At 36.9% G+C, this 23,525-nt stretch overlaps 1 protein-coding gene across 1 annotated transcript in view; it reads right to left on the reverse strand.

Moving 5' to 3' along the window:
* Positions 1 to 23,525, reverse strand: part of cobll1b (cordon-bleu WH2 repeat protein-like 1b) — a 68,571-nt gene continuing 45,046 nt past the window's right edge. Inside the window, exons 5-14 of the mRNA XM_073854767.1 lie at positions 20,442 to 20,667; positions 20,258 to 20,308; positions 19,911 to 19,993; positions 19,456 to 19,689; positions 17,159 to 17,297; positions 7,902 to 8,124; positions 6,621 to 6,691; positions 4,865 to 6,219; positions 2,653 to 2,794; positions 1 to 1,472 (exon numbers count right to left, since the gene is read on the reverse strand). Coding sequence (XP_073710868.1) covers positions 1,405 to 1,472; positions 2,653 to 2,794; positions 4,865 to 6,219; positions 6,621 to 6,691; positions 7,902 to 8,124; positions 17,159 to 17,297; positions 19,456 to 19,689; positions 19,911 to 19,993; positions 20,258 to 20,308; positions 20,442 to 20,667 — 2,592 coding nt within the window. The 3' untranslated portion in view covers positions 1 to 1,404. The remainder of the gene's footprint in view (positions 1,473 to 2,652; positions 2,795 to 4,864; positions 6,220 to 6,620; positions 6,692 to 7,901; positions 8,125 to 17,158; positions 17,298 to 19,455; positions 19,690 to 19,910; positions 19,994 to 20,257; positions 20,309 to 20,441; positions 20,668 to 23,525) is intronic.

Consider the following 23,525-nt stretch of genomic DNA (forward strand, 5'->3'; position numbering starts at 1 on the left):
TTTTTTTTTTAATACAGATCTGAGGAGAGTTTATTTTAGATATCACAGCAGTTTTCTCCTCAAAACAAGCCCAGTGTCTTTTGTCTTGCTGAAACGTTTCTTGTAGTGGACCTTAAAAACCTGGTCAATGATATGTCATATTTTTTTAACATATTAAAAGTGCAGCCCACCATTAATGACTATATTACATGCTGCTAGTTGGCAAGAGATACATTGTATGAAGGAAGAAGTGTTGGAAATATTTCTGTACCACTTTTCATAGGCTAGTAATTATATATCATATCAGCTAATAATTTAAACAAAATAAAGGCTTCACAAAAGAGCAAAGCACATTTTTTTATCTTTGCATTTACAAAATTCATCATGTCTTTTGTGAGTCTCAAAGCAACCCCAAAATATTTAAACGGGTAGGCTTCAAAATAAAATAATATTAATATGATTTCTCTCATTTAAATTCAGCGTAACAGAAAGAAAAAACTTTAAACCTTTAATCTCTGAAATCCACATTTGTAGCTTTATCTTCTCCATGTATCTGCTGCTCAGTCCAATATCTATTGCTACATGATCCATCAGGAACCATTTTAGTTTAACCCAAAATGTACATTATGTTGTTATTTACACATCCTCATATTGTTTAAAGCTTGTTTGCTATTACTTTAGTAGGGGAAAAAGGGAAATATTCACTATTTTTTACAAAAACAAAAGTATCAAAGTCTTCAGTCTTGTGTGCTATACTGAGCTCAAAAGAAAAACTTTAAAGGGATACTTCACCGATCTAGCACTCAGCTCTGCATCTGCAGAAACCCGGCAGCACCACTGAATGACCATGCCTCCCTCCATCACCTCCCCCCGAGAGGAGAGACATCCGCATCCTGGCTCTGCAAAAAAGTCCTCCGACGATGCAAAAATCGTCATATTACATCATCGGAGGACTTCCCTGCAGAACCAAAATGCAGACACCTCTCCCCCCAGGGGGAAATGAGGGAGGGAAACATGGCCACCCAGCAACACTGCCGGGTTTCCACAGATACAAAGCTGAATGCCAAATCGGCGAAGCATCCCCTCAATTGTAATATAGATTCTTCAAAATTGTTTTTATGAGAAAACAGCAAATGAGTTTGAAATAACATGAAGGGTGAGTAAATAATGACAGAATTTACATTCTTGGGCAAACTTTCTCTTTAAGGCATGTAGATATCTTGACATTAGCACAATGCATAGGAAAAAGTGTAAAACCTTTACATTGTTTTAACCAAATCTGGATTTGTGCTGTAGTGAGAAACAAAAAATCAAGGTTCATCTAGAGATCTTGTCACTAAGAAGTGGTTTGAGGAATATGTTGGATTGAGAGGAGCTCGGTGTCTGTCAATGAAAACACTGTGAATTAAGGATGGTCAGAATTCCTCATTCATCCAAGGATGTTTCTAATATTCCCTTCAGTGTAGAAGATGATGCTAAAGATCCCCCAGAGCCCGGTGAACAACAAAGTTTACAATCAGATACTTTATTAAATGAACAATGGCAGTGGCTTTCTGTCAGAAAAGTGGATATAGGATGAGCCTCAAGAAAAACTGAAATGAATAAAAGAACTGGACGAAAAAATTAAAGTTGTTAAAATCAATTTAGCCAGTAAGGTGCAAACTCAGATGCATAATGATTTATGCACAACAGGACACATTTTAAATCAGTGCATACATAAAAATATGTATTTAAAACATAAAAAATCAATATACAGTGACCAAAAGTGAGCTCCAACTTTGAACAATTGACATCTTTGCTCTTTATTCAAATATTTTTATTAAAGATGCATTAAAATTTGTATATTGGAGTATAAAATGCTCAAACTGAAGGTACAATGTCTATAGATTTTTATTTTTTTAAATCAAGAATAGTAAACTTCAACTTACAAATCTTGAATTAATATAAATAAATTTAAAAGTATAACATAATTAGATGAACACAATCGGAGTTATATTAGAAAATGTCTTGGCTGTTATAGTAGTAAATGGTGCTTCTGATTTGAAGCCCACAAAGTGAACATGCATCAGTCATTAGTGGAAGCTAGTTATTTTAGTTTGTGAAGTTTTAAATATTAAAAATGTTTCTTACAAAACTGCATCGGTTGCCCTTTATTAACCCCCTGTAGCCTTGTGGATTACTTCTGTAAAGGATGGATGGACTTTTTGGGGCCTCAAATCAAAAGCATCATTTACTACCATTATAAAGCTTGGAACAGGCAGGACATTTTCTAATAATAACTCCGACTGTGTTCCTCTGAAAAAGATAATCCTATACATCGAAGATGGCTTGAGGGTGAGGAAATCATGGGGTAATATTCATTTTAGGATAAACTATCCCTTTAAGTACTCTAGTAATAAGATTCATGTTAATGAGATCTTATGTTCAATGTTTGCAAAAAATTAAAATTCTCTGCTTTTGAGAATCAGTATTGCATCAATCACATTTTATCAAAAAAATCTATTTTTAGCTCCGGCCTAATTACCACAGATAATAATAATAATAATAAGACAATTAGTTACAGTATGCACACTTAAGAACTGAGGAGCATTAAATTACACACCATCAAATGCATACAAGACCTAAATGCATAAATATAATCAAGTTAATGGAGGTTTTCACGAGAGACTCTCACCGGTGGTGGTTGAGTATTTCCAAACGTATATGTTCCCATGTCTGTATTTCGGGTTGAGCTCTGCGCTGGCTCACCATGGCCTGCTCTTTGTGATGGGGCCTCTCTGTATCTCTCTGCGCTCTCTTCTCCATTGTCTGTCACCTGTGATCCACAGGAGGGATCAAAACACAAATACACACTGTGTTATTGAGGGCCGGTGACGGTGCACACTATAGAGAAAGATAAAGACGCTACTGTGACATCTTCATATGATTTATGTGTGAAACACAAGCAGCATAAAACAGTTTCACTGTACCCGCCAAACACACCAAGAGAGACGTCTGTATAACACAAATAAGAAACTCAAACACAGACATACTCACACACACACCCAGTCCTATCAACAAACAAAAGATTAAACCACAAGTGTATTTTGATGGCACCAGGGGCCAAACATACATTGTTTTGTGTGACGGCACACAACAGCGCTCTACATCACAACACACATTCACAGCTGACCTCGGTGACACAACAACAAAGGACAAGATGACGGGTCAGTCCAGAACATAGATTAATGATCCTTTTGCGTCAATACATTGAGTACACACATAACCATTACAATGAGTTTCACCCAGTTTACCAGTGTACTTAACAATGAATTATTTACTTACAAAACAACTGTAGTGCAATAAGGTGAATAAGGACTTTACAAGCTTAGATGGCAATCCCGTGGGACAGGGGGGACATGCCACCCCCCTAAAATTATCATTAAAGGCCATGTGAATTATATAATCTAAACATATATACTTAAAAAACTGTCTAAGTAGTAAAACAATACAAAGGGGGCAGAAAAAAGTCTATAAAGGAAAATAAGATAAGAAAAAGACATTATAAGCTTAGATGATAATCCCCGGGGGCCCGGGAGGGACATGTCCCCCCCTTCAAATTATTAATATAAATAATATAAACATAAATACTTAAACCATTAACTGGCACAAATCCCTTTTGAGTGGGGGGGGGGTGTGAAACTGTGATGTACACCTTAAAAAAGAGTATAACTATGGTATTTTTTGGTCTATATACTTAATTAAGGTTTTTCACAGAAGTTTCTGTTAAATACAGACTTTTTATAGCAGTTTAAATTGATTTTAATAAAAAAATAATACAATCACATATTTATTTTATAAATAAAATTATAAAAATGTAAAAGTTTCACAAACGTAATAATGTAAGCATGAAGTAGTTGTAATCCAAATTTCAAGTTAAAATCACAAAAAAAACACTTTTAGTGGTTTTACCAACAATGGCCACTAGGTGTCAAGTTTGCTGCATACTCTTGACACAAATTAATAAATTACTGTCATTGCATCCAGCTCACTCACTACTGAGGCCCAGACACAAACCCTACAGTCTGAGACATAGATTGCTTAGGTTTAGAATAGGGTATTAGTGCTATTCATATGTAAAAACAAATTGGGTCCACCTGTGGCCATATGACATTTTAGAAACTAATTCTAATAATTTTCTCGAAATGGTGATGAAATATGAAAACTACACTCTTATGCTGCGTTCAGACCAGCCACAGTAGAGGCATCAAGCATGAGTGATTTCAATGTTAAGTCAATGTAAAGACGTGTCGATGCGCGTCTGGAGGTCTCGCGGCACGAATGAGGAGTTTAGCGCGAATTTAAACTTTGGCGGAATAACACCCCGCGTTAACCAATCAGGAGCTTGATCTAGTAGTGACGTGATTACTCAAAATGTTCAAGCGGCAAACCAGACGCGGTAGACGCGAATTTGACGCCTCAAACGTGGCTGGTGTGAACCCACGGTTAGACCTTTCCAATGATACATATTTTGTCGTGATGGATAAAAATGTACATGCAAAATATCGAAGTAAAGTCAGGTGTCCCGCTCAAGAGACGGTGCCAGTTAAGGTGTTAAAAATTGTGTAAGTAGTAAAACAATACAAATGGGGCAGAAAATGTTTGGTGAGAGAGAATAAAGTCGTTCAATAGCTGTGACACTCCAGTAAGTCGGCTGTCAAGGCTATTTTATTACTTTTAAACATCAGATGAAGTGATTCTTTTCTCTTTCATTATTAAATTATTATTTTAATCATCAAATGATGATAACCAATGGATTTTTTAAGTCCACTATGTTAGCGATTTAGCGTTAATGCACTTATACACATATTTAAAACAATAACAAGGTGACCCCTGTTTCACTCACTGTTGTTTCGGGCAGCTCAGGAGACTCAATAATGGAGCTTGTGTGCCCCGGAGGTCGCTGGTGAAGAGATTGCGACCTTTTGACGGCGGACAGCACGGCCTGAGCGAAGCGGGAAGGTGTTGATGGCGAGTACGGTTTGGGAGCAGCAAAGCTTCTCAACTTCTCCAGGCTCATCGAGGGCTTCGCAGGAAGACTCTTCTGACGGGTCAGACATGAAGCTGGTGGAAATCTGGGACCCTCTACTTCTTTCGCAGCGTGTTCGGGTTTAGATCCACGTAGCTCTGCATCCTCCTCTCCTTCCCACTGCTCCGGCGAAGGTGGGAAGATATCGGATTGTGGCCTGCTGGAAGCTTCCTTCGACCTCGCTACAGGGCTGCTACACGAACTGCCGCCGCTACTGGAGCTCCCAAAGCTCGCTCTGCGGACGACCGCCGACGTCACGTAATCCCCGGGTGTTCGTTTGTGCTGTGGCAGACGGAAAGATGCCGGTTTGGGTTTTATCGCGGGCGGAACTTTTTTCTCTTTGACGACGGATTCGACCGGTGATGGAGACGAGGGCGAGAAGACATCATCTCGAGGTGAAGCAAGAGAAACGCTCCGCGTGAGCTCTGTGGATTTTCTGGAGAATCTCTGGTGGCCATTAAAAGCAGACGTGCCGTTGGTCAACTGTGGAAGGTGGCCGGGTGGAGGTGAGAAGGTTTTGCTGTCCGGACTGTCCTTGCCGGCATCTGCGGGTCGTTCCAAAGTCAGTTCCACCTCAAAATAACGCAGCTTTTCTAGAGACTTCTGTGGCACGATGGTGTAAGTCGTCATGCCCACTTTGGGGATGTATTCACGAGTCAGCTCATTGGATGATTTGGGTTTGGGCTCGGCATCCACTTTATACTGCACATTGTCTGCCTTAGTGGCTGTTGGTGGGGACGCTGGTCCCATTCTGGATTGGGTCGTGGTGGTTTTGGGTTCAGGAACATGAAGCTCTTCTGTAGAAGTGGACATGTCCCTCTTTAACTCGGGTGAGGATGTGGGCAGACCTGCGGGGAGTTCAGTGCAAAATCCAGATGGTGATTCAGTAGAGATAGTCGTGGAATCTGTCTGGGTTTGAATGGCAGCATTGGTTAAACCGACTCGGGTTTGAGTCTGGTATCCAGGGAAAGACGAGTGTCCGGGCTCGGGGGAAGATTTGGGAACAGTTTGCGGTGCAACCGAATCGGAGTCTGTGTGTGAGAGCGATGTTTGGACTCCGCAGTCAGACATCTGAGGTGTGTTAAGGGGAGATGCAGCGCTCACCGAAACCTCTGGAACCGGACTGCTTTCAGAAGACTGGGTTGCTTTTTCGATCCTCTCCTCCAGGGGATCTGCACAAAGAGAAAACAAAATCTGCTGTTACACTGAATCCTTTCATTTTGTTAATTTCAGCATTTCTGGAGAATTTGACTCATTGCACATCAACTCAATGCTTTGCAATAATAATAATAGACGAAATTCATGCACAGGCACAAATCATCTTAAGCCTTTAGATCATCAGAAACATAAATTCAGTACAGACTGTCCTGTACTTTTATCTACTGTGTAGCACAGTGGTACAGCATTGCATTAGTAGCACAAAAGGTCATGGGTTCGAATCATAGGAACACACACTGTATACCTTGTAATGCACTGTAAGTTGCTTTAAAAATGCATAAATTAAAATGTATATCGCTGTTTACTTGTCTTTGGTAATATGACTTTATGTTGTTTAAAAGAAGCTTAAACTCACCCATCTGTGATGGGACATGCTGGCTCATGACCTGATCTGACTGAACTCCATTCACTGCGATGTCAGGTGGTCTGTCAAGAGTACAAAATACAATAAAACATTTTAAACCCACCATTATACAGTCTTGTATAAAAAGCAACTAATTTAAAAAGTCTTAGATGCTGAATATTGCGCTTAAAAGACGTCAAATAGCCGTTGAAACAAAGCTTAGATGTATAGATGTCTAACCAAAAATAAATTAAATAAAATTAATAAATAAATGAAACCAAACAGCTTAATCACTGATGCCTTTGCATACATGATGAAATATCAGACATATAAAATGACATGTAACTAGGGCTGTCAAAAGATTAATCGCGATTGATTGCAAACAAAATAAAAGTTTGTTTTTGCATAGTATATTTGTGTGTGCACTGTGTGTAATTAATTACTTACACAAACATGCATGTAACACATAACACATAATTTATAATTATATATTTATATTATAAAAAACTATAAAATACATAAATAAAATATTTACATTTTAATTGATTAAATGTATACATGCATGTGTGTAGTTATATATACTTACAGTACACAAAAATATATTATGAAAACACAAACTTTTATTTTGTATGCAATTAAAATTGACTAATCTTTTGACAGCCCTACATGTAACCAAGTTTATTTTGGCTAGATGTGGGTCACTCATATCAGGTTTATAGTTAACCTAGACGGTGAAATGACGGCTATTGCTTGCTTTGACATTACACTGTTTATAATATTTGTGTCTTCATGTTAACTGAAAGACTACATGGCATATTTAAGTTGCAAAACCATATAAAATTAGCTTGTGATGGGAAAAAAACATTATTTTATACATTCATATAAATATAATCCTGAAGTCATAGATGTTGTGTATCAAACAGCGTGTCAATGTCACAAATGTAATAATATTTACCAAGAAATGTAAAAACGAAATCTGTAAAAATGTTACACAGGTCTTAATAAATAAATAAATAAAATCATTCTACATAAATGTTAAAAACATTAAGTGAAAGCATAACCCGACCCGAATGAGGAAGATCCTGTCAAAGATTGAAATCAAACTTGATGCTAAGCTTGGATTTCACAGTCACGATCACAAATAACTTGGTTTTATTATATTGTTCTCAAAATGCTAAGATAAAGTTAAATTTCAGGTTTCAATTTTATAAAATGTTTGATTTTTAATGAGCTCTATAATATTTTAACTGTGTGTACAGTAGCAGCCAGCCACTCTGTACAGCTTCCACATACCCTGGATCAGCGGAGATGTCATGTGACGGATCGTCTCGGGACGTCCCATGTGGAGATACGCTTTCCATCTCAGAATTTTGAGTAGCCGAATCGAGCGAAATATCAGCAGACAGATTCAGACTGCTGTCGTCCTCCAGCTCTCCAGGACTCACATGACCTTCTCTGGGCACCAACACCTCCTCCTGTTCCCTGATCTCCTCCAGAGGAGACGCCAAAACCGGCTCTACAGAAATATACAGTAATATACAGTTGAAATGCAATGCTTAAATCTTTATCATAAAACAGATACTGACTGGTTAATAAAACTTTCTGAATGAATTAAAATACACAGTAAGAAACTTCTGCTTAAATATTTAATGTGTAGATCACTTCACCGCACCTACTGTACTGTATAAACTCCAATAGATAGCAAAGAATAGCTTTATATGTTTTAATGAAAAAACATTTTTAAATATTTTTATTATATAGAAAAAAGCACTTGTATATAGATATGCCATTTAAAACAATGCAGAAAACTAACCGCACCTCATTGAATATTTCTACGCATCAAATTCGGCTTTGCAAACAAGCTACTTTCCCTCTTGACTATATTACTTATATAGCAAAGCCTCTTGCATCATATTGCATAATTCAAATGTTTGCGTAAAACTTCATAAAGTAATGCTTTTATGAGATTCTGCATTTATTGTAAATAGCATGATGCAAAACTCAGTATCCTCCAACACTTTGAGTTTATCATCATCATGTCCCTAAGCACCAGTCACGCAGGGATATCCCACATCAAAATGAAGTTATGCACATCCTCTCTCTCTCTCTCATGAATAAACAGATATATGAGAGAGTTGGCATATGCAGTATTAATATGATTTCTCTCTCTCTCTCTCTCTCTTTGAGCGGGCGAGCGAGCACAGTTAATTAAGACATCTCAGTCCGCTGGCTTCATTCGGTTCAATCGCTGTCACTGGAGACACATGAGATGAAGAAACATTCCTGTGATCTTTCTATCTCACTTGCTCTGTAGTGTAGAGATATTTCCAATATGAGCTCTTCTGAAGTTGACTTCTCTTTTTCTTACTCTTGATATCTTTATCTTGTTTGTGCTTTCTTTCCTCATCTATAATCTTTATTCTCCGTTTATCTTTTAATGAAGATAACGGGCCATTACCGGTAGTCTAATAAAGCCAAACTTTAAACCAGATTGCATAAACTTTGTTTATATTCTGGCTAAAATCCTGAATGATGACATGTGGACATTGTGATATAAATCTATTAGTTGTTTATATTAAATATAGGTTACACTTTATAATAAGGGTGCATAAATCATAATGAACTAAGACATGAATTTATTTTTACTTCAGCATGAACTAATGCATGTACTAATCATAAACTAATGAAGAGTTATCATTAAGTACAACATTACATGGTCTTAAGTTTTTAGTTAATGCATTATTTAACAATTAATTAATGTGTTAAGTTGTGAGTCATGTTTTAGTTAATGATGACTATTCATTAGTTTGTGTTTAGAACCCTTAACTCAGCATTACTTCATATTTAACTCATTCCCCGACAGCCATTTTTTGAAAAAGTTTCCCGCTAGCATTTTTTGTGATTTTCAAAGTTTCACAAAATGCCTTCCAGGAAAATTTTCTTCTAAAAAATATATAAAAATACTAATATATCAAATGAAAGAACAGACACTTTGCTTTCAAACAAACAAACAAAACGGGAAAAAAAAACTTTTCATCCCATCTATATTTTTTTCTCTACTTATAAACTCTTAAATATGAGTTTTTTTTTTTTTTTAAATACAATTGTTTGGCAAAAAGCTGAAATAACTGCATTTTTATAAAGGAATTTTGTTAGAGATCAGATTCAGAACGATTATCACAACATATACCGAGTTTAAAATAGTAAATAACATTTTGGCTTCATTTTTTTCATAAATTGGGTAATAATCACGGTATTGAAGATTAACATAAAAATTCATCAGGAACGTTTTTTATGCAAATGTTTTCTCTTAATTAATGAGATAACTCGTCAATGGCGGGGAAAGAGTTAAGTAAGAATTCATTTAGGTATTAGTTCATTATAATTCAATGTTGGGTCTATGAGGGTCTATAGGGGCATCATTGTCACACCAAAATGTCCAACCAACCATTAAAGGGACTATAAGTAGGATTTACCCCCATCTAGTGGTGAAATTGTATTTTGCATTCAAACGAATAGTGCTCTCTAGCGCCTCGCTTTTCCAAATGCATGTTGCAACTATGGTAGCCGTTATGTTCTCCTTGTCTGTTTCAGCTGGTTCATGTGTTCTGAACGGAAACGTGTTGGTAGGCTAGTGCTTTTTGTCCCTCTCTGCTATTATAGTTTATCAGTACGGCAGAACGACATGGAAGGCTTGTTGGACTTACCCGTTCAATGTAAGTAAAGTGAAAGAAATTCTAAGCTTACAAAGAAAAGTCAAATTACTGGCAGAGGTCATTTGACTCCAACGAGGACATATTTATGAATTAAGACATTGATTTTGATTAATAAAACACTTAAAACCCTACTTACGGTCCCTTTAAAAAATGTGTCACTTTACACAAATAGCAAACAGGATAACCTTTTGACGAATTTGTCATGCATGTTAAATTGCTTCCATGTTGTTCTCATCAACAGATTATTGAAAGCACTGGTTGTTTTGATAGCATGTTTGCTATGAAAATATAGCCTTATGGGACTGTTACGCCGAGGTAGTAAGATTGAATGACGTCGGAGTCTGCCATACCTTGGCTTTAGGTGAATTGATGCCCCATATTGAACGTCATTACTGCATATTATCTATACAATGTTGACATTAACTCTTTCCCCCCCATTGACGAGTTATCTCGTTAATCCACAATAACCTTCCGATCTCTCTGATAAGGCCAATACGTAAGTGATTTAAACTGCAATTCATCGACTGGCCATTAGAGGCTCCAAAAGGGAGTCAATTCCCATAGACCACCAACTTTACAGTAGAAAATAATATGTTTACAGCCTGGTACAAAAAGTGTTTTTGGTCTATATAGCTAATTTTGCCCTTCATGACAACTGAGGGGGGTGAATTTTTTTGTAACTCATCCATTTAAATTATATTAAGCCTTAAAGTTCTGCATAATTAAGGGCGTGGCCACTTGAGTGATGGGTGAACAGCCACTGCTGTCAATAGAGTCGAGCTAGGCGGGTGTGGTTTCAGCAACCAGTCACCTCACCACGTCCCGCCTCTTTACTTATTTTCGGACATCCGTGAGTGATGCGCGGTGATGCGCAACCAAGATGGCGACCGCAGGCCCCGCCTACTCTAAGCTTCAAAAAAAATCTTCAGAAACCTATGGGTTTTTATGCAATTGCTTAAAATTCCATGTGAAACTTACTTTAAAAAGTGGATGAACTCATTATGCATATATTTTTAAGTAAATCCAGCTTATTATTTTTTACAGTGTACTCGCTGAGAAAACAATAATGCCCCAAACAGATTTTAAAGAGCAGCCATCAAAAAGCAAGTAAAGCACACAGAAACAAAAGAAAACAATTGAGAATGGCGAGTTGATATAAGCAGATTGGAGCCAAGGCACTACACAATCCCAAAAATCAGATATCAGTCTCATGCATTGATATATACAATCACTCACACATGCATATCATTTGATACCCACTTATACGTTGATCCGGCAAATTTTTTTATAAAAATAAATAGTTAACTGACCCCTTCCAATCAAAGCCCCACTAGTTTAATGTCTCTTATATCAATCCGCACTCCCTTCTCTCTTTCTAAAATAATTTTAAAACAATATTTCATGTACATTTGATATCTGACAGAAAGATCACAGAATACAGAAAGGAACAAAAATTTATGATGAAGAGTCTTTCACATGAGTTTGTGAAGAGATGATAAAGATGCAGATGATGCTGAGACTCTCATACGCCACCTGCTGGTGAATCAGCAGGACGAACAGCTATTAGTCAGATGAATGATGATCTGCTGTCACAGCTAATGACATAAACAGAGCTTTGCAGAGATAAAATCCTCTGTTTCTTCTCCCACATTCACATTAAAATCACAGCACGACTCTACATCCACAACCGATCCATCTCACGTTAAGTGTATATGGACAATGTTTAAAACTTTCTAAATGTTAAACAGTAAATGTCAAATTGAACAACATTATTGGTATACAGTATAATTAAATGTACATAATACAACTATTCAGCAAATATTCAGCAATTCAATAATTTTTCTATAGCACTTTTCACATTTTGGCATTGTAGTAAGGTATCTTTACCGTAAATACGAATTGAATTTTATAAGATGAAAAACGTAAGCATTAATATAATTGTCGTGAAAAATTGTTAGGCACAACATGAAGCGGCATCAATGCAATCCCTTCAGCTGTCACTTATTCACGATACAGTACAACCTTGGCTACCTTATTGCTTTTATTAAACTGTTACCACACAATACAAATATAAAATAACAAATATGTATCAACACGACTTTAATGATGTAAAATCCTTCCTTCCCGTGTTTACATTGCTAAGGATACTGAGCAGTAATATAGACCCCTTCACGGTTTACGTCACAGGCAGTTTCCACTGCGCATGTCGGGGTCAGAAAAGTCAATACAGCAGATTGAGTTGCGTATTATTCGGTATCGTCAAAAATGCCTACTTACGTCGTGGGTTGTGAAAATCGCACCAGGTCTTCCGTTAAGTTTTTGCGATTTATGCAGAATCTCAAAAACAAAAAATACAACATCTGCGGCTGCAAGCAATTAACGTGCAGACTGGAACAATGCAAATATCAAAGAGGCTTGTGTTTGTAGTGCTCACTTCATCATTTTTCAGCCCTGTTAGATTAAACTAGTAAGCCTAAACGGTGTGAACAGTTTGACCCCATGCTCCCGATAGTCATTCAATGTTTACAAACCTTGAAGGGGTCTAGAATCTTTGGGTGTAGCGGTCATAGATTTATCATAAATAAATCACAACTAAAACAACCGGCAAAATTTTGTATCAGGTCACTATTAAAAAGTAAATTCTTAATTTTAAACAAAATACAATATCCGCAGTGTTATTCTGTCATCTTTTTTCCATTTTCTCCCAAGCCGCGACAAACGCCAGTCCTCCTTCTCTGCAGAATGCAATAAATCCGCTCAACAAATCACAGCCCACCATTCAACACATTGAAGACAACAATGGCGCCGCGTTGAATACACACATAATCCTAGTTTTCCCCATCTACTTTGTACTTCGTGATCAACAAACAAACAAAAACTAAATAATACTTTTGATGGCATTGCTAAACATGTGTGGTTGTTTTCTGTGACGGGGAAGGAACGTAAGCCATCAAAATAAATCGAATAATTTAGCGAGAGGCACTAAAGAGAAGGAAAAATGCCGGCTGTTGCTCGTTCTCACACGACAGCATCAAGTTTCTGTCATGCTAACACATTGACCCCAGGGGATCTTATGAAAGACTTTACATTATTTTACTCAAAGCCAACGAAAATCGACCCGGAACAAAATATTTTAAAGCTGATCGCCGTCAAAAAAGTTAATCGACGATGTCCCAAGGATGACAGCAGCAATGACAGTGTTCTTAATATGACAAAGTGTTTTGATTATTAATGCCATTAATGTTTATTTTTATCAGTGTATACCACTAGTCAACTAAATGAATATAACATGGAAAGGATGAATGCACATTCATATATTGATTCAATAGATTTATAGCATGTTGAAAAAAATTTGTCATGGATTTATTATATTTTGTGGAACAAATAATCAGTTTTTATAATAAATCTTGTAAAATTAAATTATGGATTTGAATTTGTTATGTTATTATAAACTAAAGATGCTACGTGAAAGTTTGTAACAGAAAACAGTGTTTTTTATCTTGTTACTTTATAGACGGTTTCAGCGGTAACAACATAAACAAGCGGCGTCAGTGGTCAACACGTAACTTCTGGTAAACTCTGCTAAGAATAAATACAACAAAGTACTTACAAGGGGCTGTATGTAGTTTTCAGCGGCCTCTAGCGGCGATGTTTCAGATTGCAACCTGCATTTAGCCTATGTTATGTGGGGTTACATAGGTACATTTACGGTAAGATAACGAAAACGGTTAGTGAACTACACTGAACAATTTCAGTATAACAGTAAAGCCTGGTATACACTGTGCTATATTAAATAGTCCTTTAGGATTGTTGCTTGCTACACTGTGCGATCACTATCGTAGTTAAGTCCATGTCACACTGTATAATCCATCAATGTCAGACTGTACGAGTTTAAAGACTTTTAAAAAGCGGACGCACGCAAACAAACGCATACGCAGTTTTACGTCATCGATCGATGACGGCTGGGCAAACACACGCTAAAGCGAAGGCTAGCAAACCGAAACAACATCTAAAAAATTAAAGCACAAAATCGAAATATATTTTCCATGCTTTGTAGTAATGTTAGCTTACCTGTCCAATAGGATGAAAGCCAACTCCGGATCCGTTTTTATACCCAAAACAAAGCGGAGATTTCTCCATAATTCAAATGCCGTGTTTTTGTACGAAGTTGATCCGATTCACGATTGGCTTTATGAGCTTCAGCAGATTTTTTTTTCCTTCACAATATGTGGAGTTTGTGTTGGAGTCTGTGTTGTGCTGGGAGCAGGTCGTTTCTTAATGTTCTTGACGTCACTGGATTTCGCCCCAAATCCGACCCGGTACTTTCACATAAAAATAATAATATTTTTTCAGAGGTAATAGCAAAACCCGCAAAGTGGATCATTTTAATGTGAGATTACAACCCCTTCACACACAGGCAATTGAAAAGGGATTAGTTTAAGTACAAACAATACGTACGGCTCCTTTACAGTTAATGTAGTTTATTTATATAACAAGCAAAAAACAGCATAGATTACCTAGGAAACCAAAACATTTATTATTTTCGACGAGGTATTTGTTCAAGAGTTCAGTATAGCAAATAGTCAGACAATTAAAAAACTGAAACCTGAAGTAAAGTTCTGGTAAAGTAAAGACCAGACGCGTATCGCGTCACCGCACGTGCTGCCGATGAAATGTTCTATAGAAAACAAATTTTTACAGAAATTAGTCAAAATGGATTTAAATATAGTTTTTTTTTCAGTACAAATATCTAAAAATTCTTATATTCAAATGCATTTTCTCGATGAGCAAAAATGACCTAAGAAAATAAATAAAAATAAAACATAACATTTAAGTAAATTTGAGCTTAAAACAAGCAAATAACTCTGCCAATGGGGTAAGAAAAAAAAATGTCTGAAATAAGTTTAAGTTTTCCTATTTTCTTAGGTGATTTTGCTAATCAAAAAAAATCTTTTTGCAAGAATTTTTGGATATTTATACTGAAAAACAAGACAAAAAAATAAATATTATCAGTACTAACTGTAAAAATAATTGTGCAACATTTTTTCATAGTGCTATTTAATTTTTTTTTTAACTTTTTTAAACATAACATTTATACATCAAATACAACAGCCAGACTTTATACACCTTTACACCTATACACTATATAAACACTTTTATAACATATGTTTGCTATTTGCTTATGATAACCCAATAAGTCTTTTTCAAATAATTTTATACAATTTTTATATATATTTTTGTCAGTTACAAATCTAAACAGCAATACTTTAAGTGGACACATATCTAAAATAAGACAATAAGTAAACATGAAATCTGCATTCAAATATTGAATTGTTGCTCTTTCATCAAAGCATAACTTGGACAAAAATGCCATGATACAGTACATGCACAATAAATGCCAAACACAATATGCATTACCATCAGATAATCTCACTGTACCTACTAACACAGTATTTCTCTGGAATGATAATACAGTATTTGCATGTTATCAAAACAGAGTAACAGTGTTGACAGTATGTAACACACACACACACACACACACACACACACACACACACACACACACACACACACACACACAGGGATGCACGCACGCACACACGTTGTGATTCATGACAATTTATTAAAATAATTTATAATTATTAATTCATAATGACAGGTTCATTGGGGACTATTATGAGGTTTGCTTGAGAAGAGCTTGTCTGCACAAAACCTGTGATCACCGGCAGGTGCGTGCAGCTTAGAAATGCTGTCTGACTTGATATGAAGTCATGCTAACATGTGCCAAGAAGACTCATGACAGCCAGACATTAAAATCACGACATTCACATCCTGAAAATGATCATTTTGAAAGATTTTGCAACACGAGTCTCTCACACAACAATATATGTCAAAGCTCTGTTTACACTGAAGTAACACACTCATGCACACAAAAACAGCTGTGGCCCATTTGCAACTGCGTGCGCGTGTGTGTGTGTGTGAGAAAACGTCTAATTAATACAGCTGCAAACATTTAAAAGCAGAGAGTTACATCCAGAATATTCTCACCAGTCAAGACACCACCCAAACCCAGACATATACTACACCAAAACACAGATCTGAAATACTGTCTACAGCCTTTAAAACACATTTACGTTTATGCATTTGGTCATACAAAGAGACCTACAGTGTATTCAAGGTTTACATCTTTATCAGTATGTGTGTTTCTCAAGCTGAACAAGTAGTTTACTTACAGGCAGCACATTGGATTTTGCACTATGTGCCGGCTCTCAAAGTCTAAATCTAATCTGCTTTAACCTGGTATTATTTAAAATACAAATGTCTAATTATAGAAGGGAGGGTTGACCTTTCACCTTGAGACAGAAAACTATGCTTTTCAGGACTTTGTAATAGAAGAACAAAGAACTGAAAGGATTTATGACATTGCACACCAGAGAGAGGAAAGTGGTTATGTATCTCTTAAACCACTAGGTGGCGACACAACATACAAAACATTGACACACAGAGACACAAAACTTTTTGCACAGTCCACATATTTCCAGATACGCTTCATAATGCGTTTACATCCCGTTCAAAGTACAGCTGCTATGCTCATTCAAGTCCTATCATCCTTCGAATCCTCTATATGTCTGATCTCTTTCCATTACGTTACCTTGACCACAGCAGTTTATATAACTAAACTTAGTTCTGATAAAAAATCTTAGTATTAAATGTTTATATCCCATGTATACTCATACATGATTGGTTGAAGTTAAAGACCCAGGAAAAGCTAAAAAAACGAGCACATTCTTTGGATTCTTTTTGTTGAACACACGTGCAGAGATTTTAACCAACCTGTCACGCTTCGGTCCTGTGCAGCTTCATCAGGAGGGTCTACGGAGGTCAGGGTGGGAGGCGGAGGAGCCTTTCGTTTGGTGGACGCCCTCCTGAGACGCGATTCGGTCGAGGGTCCCTGACTCGAAGGGGACATCATCTGTGAAAAACAGACGTGGGGGTCGGCAATAAATATGACAGATAATTCCAAATATTTGGCTGGGTGAAACGTAACCACATTCCCAGATGACACGGTGATGAAGTGACTCGACAGAGTTAAGAGTTACAAAACAAAAAGTGTTTAAATAGTGTTCACAGACTAGTAATAAAGTCAAATCATATGTTAGGGAGCCTAATTATTTATTAAAAGTTTTTGGACAGACAGACATAATAGACACACAGACAGACAGACAGGATAGACAGACAGGATAGACACGACAGAAAGACAAGACAGGCAGACATGATAGAGACAGACACGATAGATAAATAGATAGATAGATGGATAGATAAATAGATGGATAGATGGATAGATGGATAGATGGATAGATAGATAGATAGATAGATAGATAGATAGATAGATAGATAGATAGATAGATAGATAGATAGATAGATAGAACAGACAGACAGAAATGATAGACAGAGACATGATATAGACAGACAGACACGACAGAGAGACAGTAAGACACGATAGACAGGACAGACAGACAGAAACTATAGACAGAAAGAAATTATAGACAGACAGACATGATATAGACAAAAATGATAGAAAGACAGACACGATAGACAGGACAGACAGACGGTATAGACAGGACAGACAGACAGACACGATAGACAGGACAGACAGACAGAAACTATAGACAGACAGACATGATATAGACAAACACGATAGACAGACAGAAATTATAGACAAAAACGATAGAAAGACAGACGTGATAGACAGGGCAGACAGACAGACAGGCAGACACGATAGACAGGACAGACAGACAGAAATTATAGACAGACAGACAGACAGACATGATATAGACAAAAATGATAGAAAGACAGACACGATAGATAGACAGACAGACAGACAGACAGACGCGATAGACAGGATAGACAGACAAAACCGATAGACAGAAATGACAGACAGAGAGACATGATATAGAAAGACACGATAGACAGACAGACAGACATGATAGACAGACAGACAGACAGACAGAAACAATAGAGAGAAACGATAGACAGACAGACATGACATAGACAGACAGACACGATAGATAGACAAACAGACATGATAGATAGACAGGCAGACAGACAGACATGACAGACAGAAAGACACAATAGAAAGGACAGACAGACAGACACAATAGACAGACAGACAGACATGATAGACAGGCAGGCAGATAAACAGACACAGGCATGATAGATAGACATACAGATAGACAGGACAGACAGGCATGATAGATAGACAGGCAGACATGATATAGACAGACAGACAAGATATAGACAGACACGATAGACAGGACAGACAGACAGAAACAATAGACAGACAGAAATAATAGATAGACAGACATGATATACAGAAACGATAGACAGACAGACATGATATAGACAGACATGATAGATAGGTAGACAGACAGACATGATAGATAGACAGGCAGACATGGTAAACAGACAAGAAAGACAGACGTGATAGATAGATAGACAGACAGAGAGACACAATAGACAGAACAGACAGGCAGGACAGACAGACACAACAGACAGACAGACAGACAGACAGAAAGACAAGATAGACAGAAAGACATGACAGACAGACAGACACTGTAGATAGATAAATAGACAGACAGATAAACAGACACTGTAGATAGACAGACAGACAGACAGAACCGATAAACAGACAGAAATAATAGACAGACAGACATGATATAGGCAGACATGATAGACAGATAGAGAGACAGACATGATAAATAGACAGACAGAAAGACACAATAGACAGAACAAAGACAGGACAGACAGACACAATAGACAGACAGAGACGATAGACAGGACAGACAGAAAGACATGATAGACAGAAAGACACTGTAGATAGACAGACAGACTTTAGGGATTTTTGCGCATCTATAATTTTCTTTCTAATTTAATACAAATAAAATAAAAATTTCAGCCTAACAATTTTACTAAAGAACTCACACATTTCACTGTTTTGCCTCAACAACAGGTTAACAAGGTTTAGGTTTTACAAATCATTGATTTTCAATCTCAGACTTTTAGACCCCTCTGCACATTCAAAGCAGGTTTCCCAAGCAAATATTAGCAGTAGCACAGAACAGTCCAAATACCTGGTCACCATCCTCTGCGGTTCGTGCAGTTTCATTATTTTCCTGATGATGGCTGAGGTCAACGGGCGTACTCTGTGACATCATGTTGGGTGGCAGCGGGGCTCGTCTCTTCTTTGGCATTTCAGAGGGCATGGTGTTCGAATCGTACATCTGCGAATGAGTGCTGAAGGAACTCAAGCTCATCGGACGCTGTCTCCTTTGTATCGGAGATGCCGGTGCGCTCACGGTCACAGACTTCAGAGAAAGACAACCAATCACATGTCAGCAAACTCTCGACCAATGCCAAGGCCTTTGAATTTGCAAAAACAAATATGATCACTGGTGCTCAGAGAATGTTTGCAAAGTACACAACAAAAATACACTTGACTTTGAACTTACCTTAGAGTAAAAAAACTGTATCATGTTTCACAGCTTTATCATTTTCTCATATAAACATACAGGAGTCAAGTACTCACCTGTTCTGAATGCTTTCGACTTCCTTTTCTAAACAAGCCGAACATTCCCTTATTTTCCTTGTCTTTTCTACGACGTATCGTGTCTATGATTAAAGTTGACATTATCAACATTTAACATTCGACTTACAGTGCATTGAAGTGATACATCTTATTGTGGATTAAACCCACAACATTTGCACCGCTAACTTAATGCTCTACTAATCGAAACATTGCAAGAGACTTCCTCAACTTCCAATTTAAAGTCTGTGTAAAGTCAAATAAGACAATTGTTTCTAAACACATTGTAAAATGTTGAAAATGTATTGCTGAAACTTGTTGCAAAGAATGAAACTGTAAATAATGCTCACCCGAGCGAGTCGGAGAAGGTGGAAGACTCACAGGACTCACCGGGATAAAAACTGTCAAAACACATCATAAAAACCCATGAAATGCTTTGAGTGCCTCAATGTGACCTTATAGAAACCAGTCCGGCATGTTTTAATACGAGCGCTTTGAATGTGCAAGGAGTAAACAAACAAAGTTTGTGCTGACCTCTGGTATCTCTTGCGTAGACTTCTCTCAGTCCAAAGTCATTAAGTGAACAGTTCAGGTCCAACGTGTCTTCAGAGTGGACGTTTCGTAATAAAACCGTGCTCTGCGGGTCGAACTCGCATTTCTCACAGATAGCAGGAAGAAGATCTCGCAAAGGAACCCGAGGACTCACCCTGAGAATCGTCTTTTGTGTCCTCTTGTAGTCTATCACTAATCGTACAGTTGCCTGTGAGAGAGGAGAAAGTGTTGAGGGACAGTAGTGACTAAATAAAATATAGTCGGCTGCCCACACGTCTATCATTATACAACCTTCTTAGATACCTATTTGGTTAAATGCAATCACATGTATCCTTCACAGATTATGCAAACCCAGAATGCATTGTGATAATCTCATTCAAAAAATCCAAACAATAAATAAGAAACATGTTGATTTTAACATCACAGACCCTGGACAACAAAACCAGTCATAAGGGTCTGGGAATTAAAATGAGATTTATACATCATCTGAAAGTTGAATAAATAAGCATTCCATTATTTGGGATTTGTTAGGATAGGAAAATATTTGACTTAGATACTATGGCTGTCACAATGATTAAATAATCGTCTCATTGCAATTGTTTGACCTCATCGCGATGATTTCAGATCACCGCAATGATTGCACATCTCTTAAAAAACACAAGGGGGAGTATAAACAAGACTGTATCAGATGGCACTCCATAACTGACAGTGTAACGCAATACATTGCAAAGCCATTCAATACATTTAAAGAAATGCTGCAAAACGTTGATAAGCAGTACGAACTGCCAGGTAAAACATACATTTTCAAAACAACAATTCTAAATGTAGGGAAGTGAAGGATGCTATTTTTAAGGATTTGTTAGGAATTGATTTTTTGCAGCCACTACAGACACGTGGTTCAGTACTGGTATAGTCTGATTGCATTTTTATTTTCAGTTATTTTTCAGACACTTTATTGTGTTTATTTCCTATGAATAATTTTAGTTTTTGAAAGATATATTCTTTAAATAATTACTTTTAAATATGTGTTATGTGTATTAATATTTAATGGCAGGTAAACCTTGCAAAAGATTTTATTAAATAATCACAACGTGTAAAAATAATTTCATAAACAAACAAAAAATGTATGAGAATTAAATATCAAAGCAATAAAACAGTCAATTAATCGTCATAATCAACAAAGTCCTAAAACAGGCAATTAATCGTCATAATCGGCAAAGTCCTAAAACAGGCAATTAATCTTTATAATCACCAAAGTCCTAAAACAGGCAATTAATCGTCATAATCGTCAAAGTCCTAAAACAGGCAATTAATCGTCATAATCGTCAAAGTCCTAAAACAGGCAATTAATCGTCATAATCGGCAAAGTCCTAAAACAGGCAATTAATCTTCATAATCGCCAAAGTCCTAAACAGGCAATTAATCATCATAATCGTCAAAGTCCTAAACAGGTAATTAATCGTCATAATCGTCAAAGTCCTAAAACAGGCAATTAATCGCCACAATCGTCAAAGTCCTAAACAGGCAATTAATCGTCATAATAGTCAAACTCCTAAACAGGCAATTAATCGTCATAATAGTCAAAGTCCTAAAACAGGCAATTAATCGTCATAATCGTCAAAGTCCTAAAACAGGCAATTAATCGTCATAATCGGCAAAGTCCTAAAACAGGCAATTAATCGTCATAATCGGCAAAGTCCTAAAACAGGCAATTAATCTTCATAATCGTCAAAGTCCTAAACAGCAGGGCTCAACGCAAATAATTTTTTATATTGGCCCGGTCGGGCCAGTGGTTCATGTTTTTACTTGCTCTGCCAAAATTTTCACTGGCCCCAATAAAAAAATGTAATTGTCGCATATTTAAAAACAATAATTCAAAACTCAAATATAATTCTATACATATACAACAGACATGTTCCAACGAAAAAAGGTTCCCAACTTTTCTGCTTTACCTGTAAAATGACAGCAAACTGTGCAAAATATTGCATCGTTTCTTTCGTCGTGCTTTACCCAAGTAAATGTCTGCTTCCAAGATGTTAAATAATATACATTGAAAACATACAGTATTTTAGTGACTGAGAGTGAAGCACTGGCCCGATCGGCAAGTGACAATACTTTTTACTGGCCCAAACATCTCTCACGCTTGCCCCGGGCCACCCGGCAGTCCTTTATGTTGAGCCCTGAACAGGCAAGTAATCGTCATAATTGCCAAAGTCCTAAAACAGTCAATTAATCGCCATAATCGCCAAAGTCCTAAAACAGGCAATTGATCGCCACAATCGGCAAAGTCCTAAACAGGCAATTAATCGCCATAACCGTCAAAGTCCTAAAACAGGCAATTAATCATCATAATCGTCAAAGTCCTAAACAGGCAATTAATCGTCATAATCGGCAAAGTCCTAAAACAGTCAATTAATCGTCATAATCGTCAAAGGCCTAAAACAGGCAATTAATCGTCATAATCCTCAAAGTCCTAAGCAGGCAATTAATAGTCATAATCGCTTCAGTCCTAAACAGGCAATTAATCGTCATAATAGTCAAAGTCCTAAAACAGGCAATTAATCGTCATAATCGTCAAAGTCCTAAAACAGGCAATTAATCGTCATAATCGTCAAAGTTCTAAAACAGGCAATTAATCATCATAACTGTCAAAGTCCCAAAACAGGCAATTAATCGTCATAATCGTCAAAGTCCCAAAATAGGCAATTAATCGTCATAATCGTCAAAGTTCTAAAACAGGCAATTAATCATCATAACTGTCAAAGTCCTAAAACAGGCAATTAATCGTCATAATTGTCAAAGTCCTAAAACAGGCAATTAATCGTCATAATCGTCAAAGTTCTAAAACAGGCAATTAATCATCATAACTGTCAAAGTCCTAAAACAGGCAATTAATCGTCATAATCGTCAAAGTCCTAAAACAGGCAATTAATCATCATAATCGTCAAAGTCCTAAACAGGCAATTAATCGTCATAATCGTCAAAGTCCTAAAACAGTCAATTAATCGTCATAATCGTCAAAGGCCTAAAACAGGCAATTAATCGTCATAATCCTCAAAGTCCTAA

This window comes from Misgurnus anguillicaudatus, chromosome 17, assembly GCF_027580225.2.
Source record: "Misgurnus anguillicaudatus chromosome 17, ASM2758022v2, whole genome shotgun sequence".
Lineage (NCBI taxonomy): Eukaryota > Metazoa > Chordata > Actinopteri > Cypriniformes > Cobitidae > Misgurnus > Misgurnus anguillicaudatus.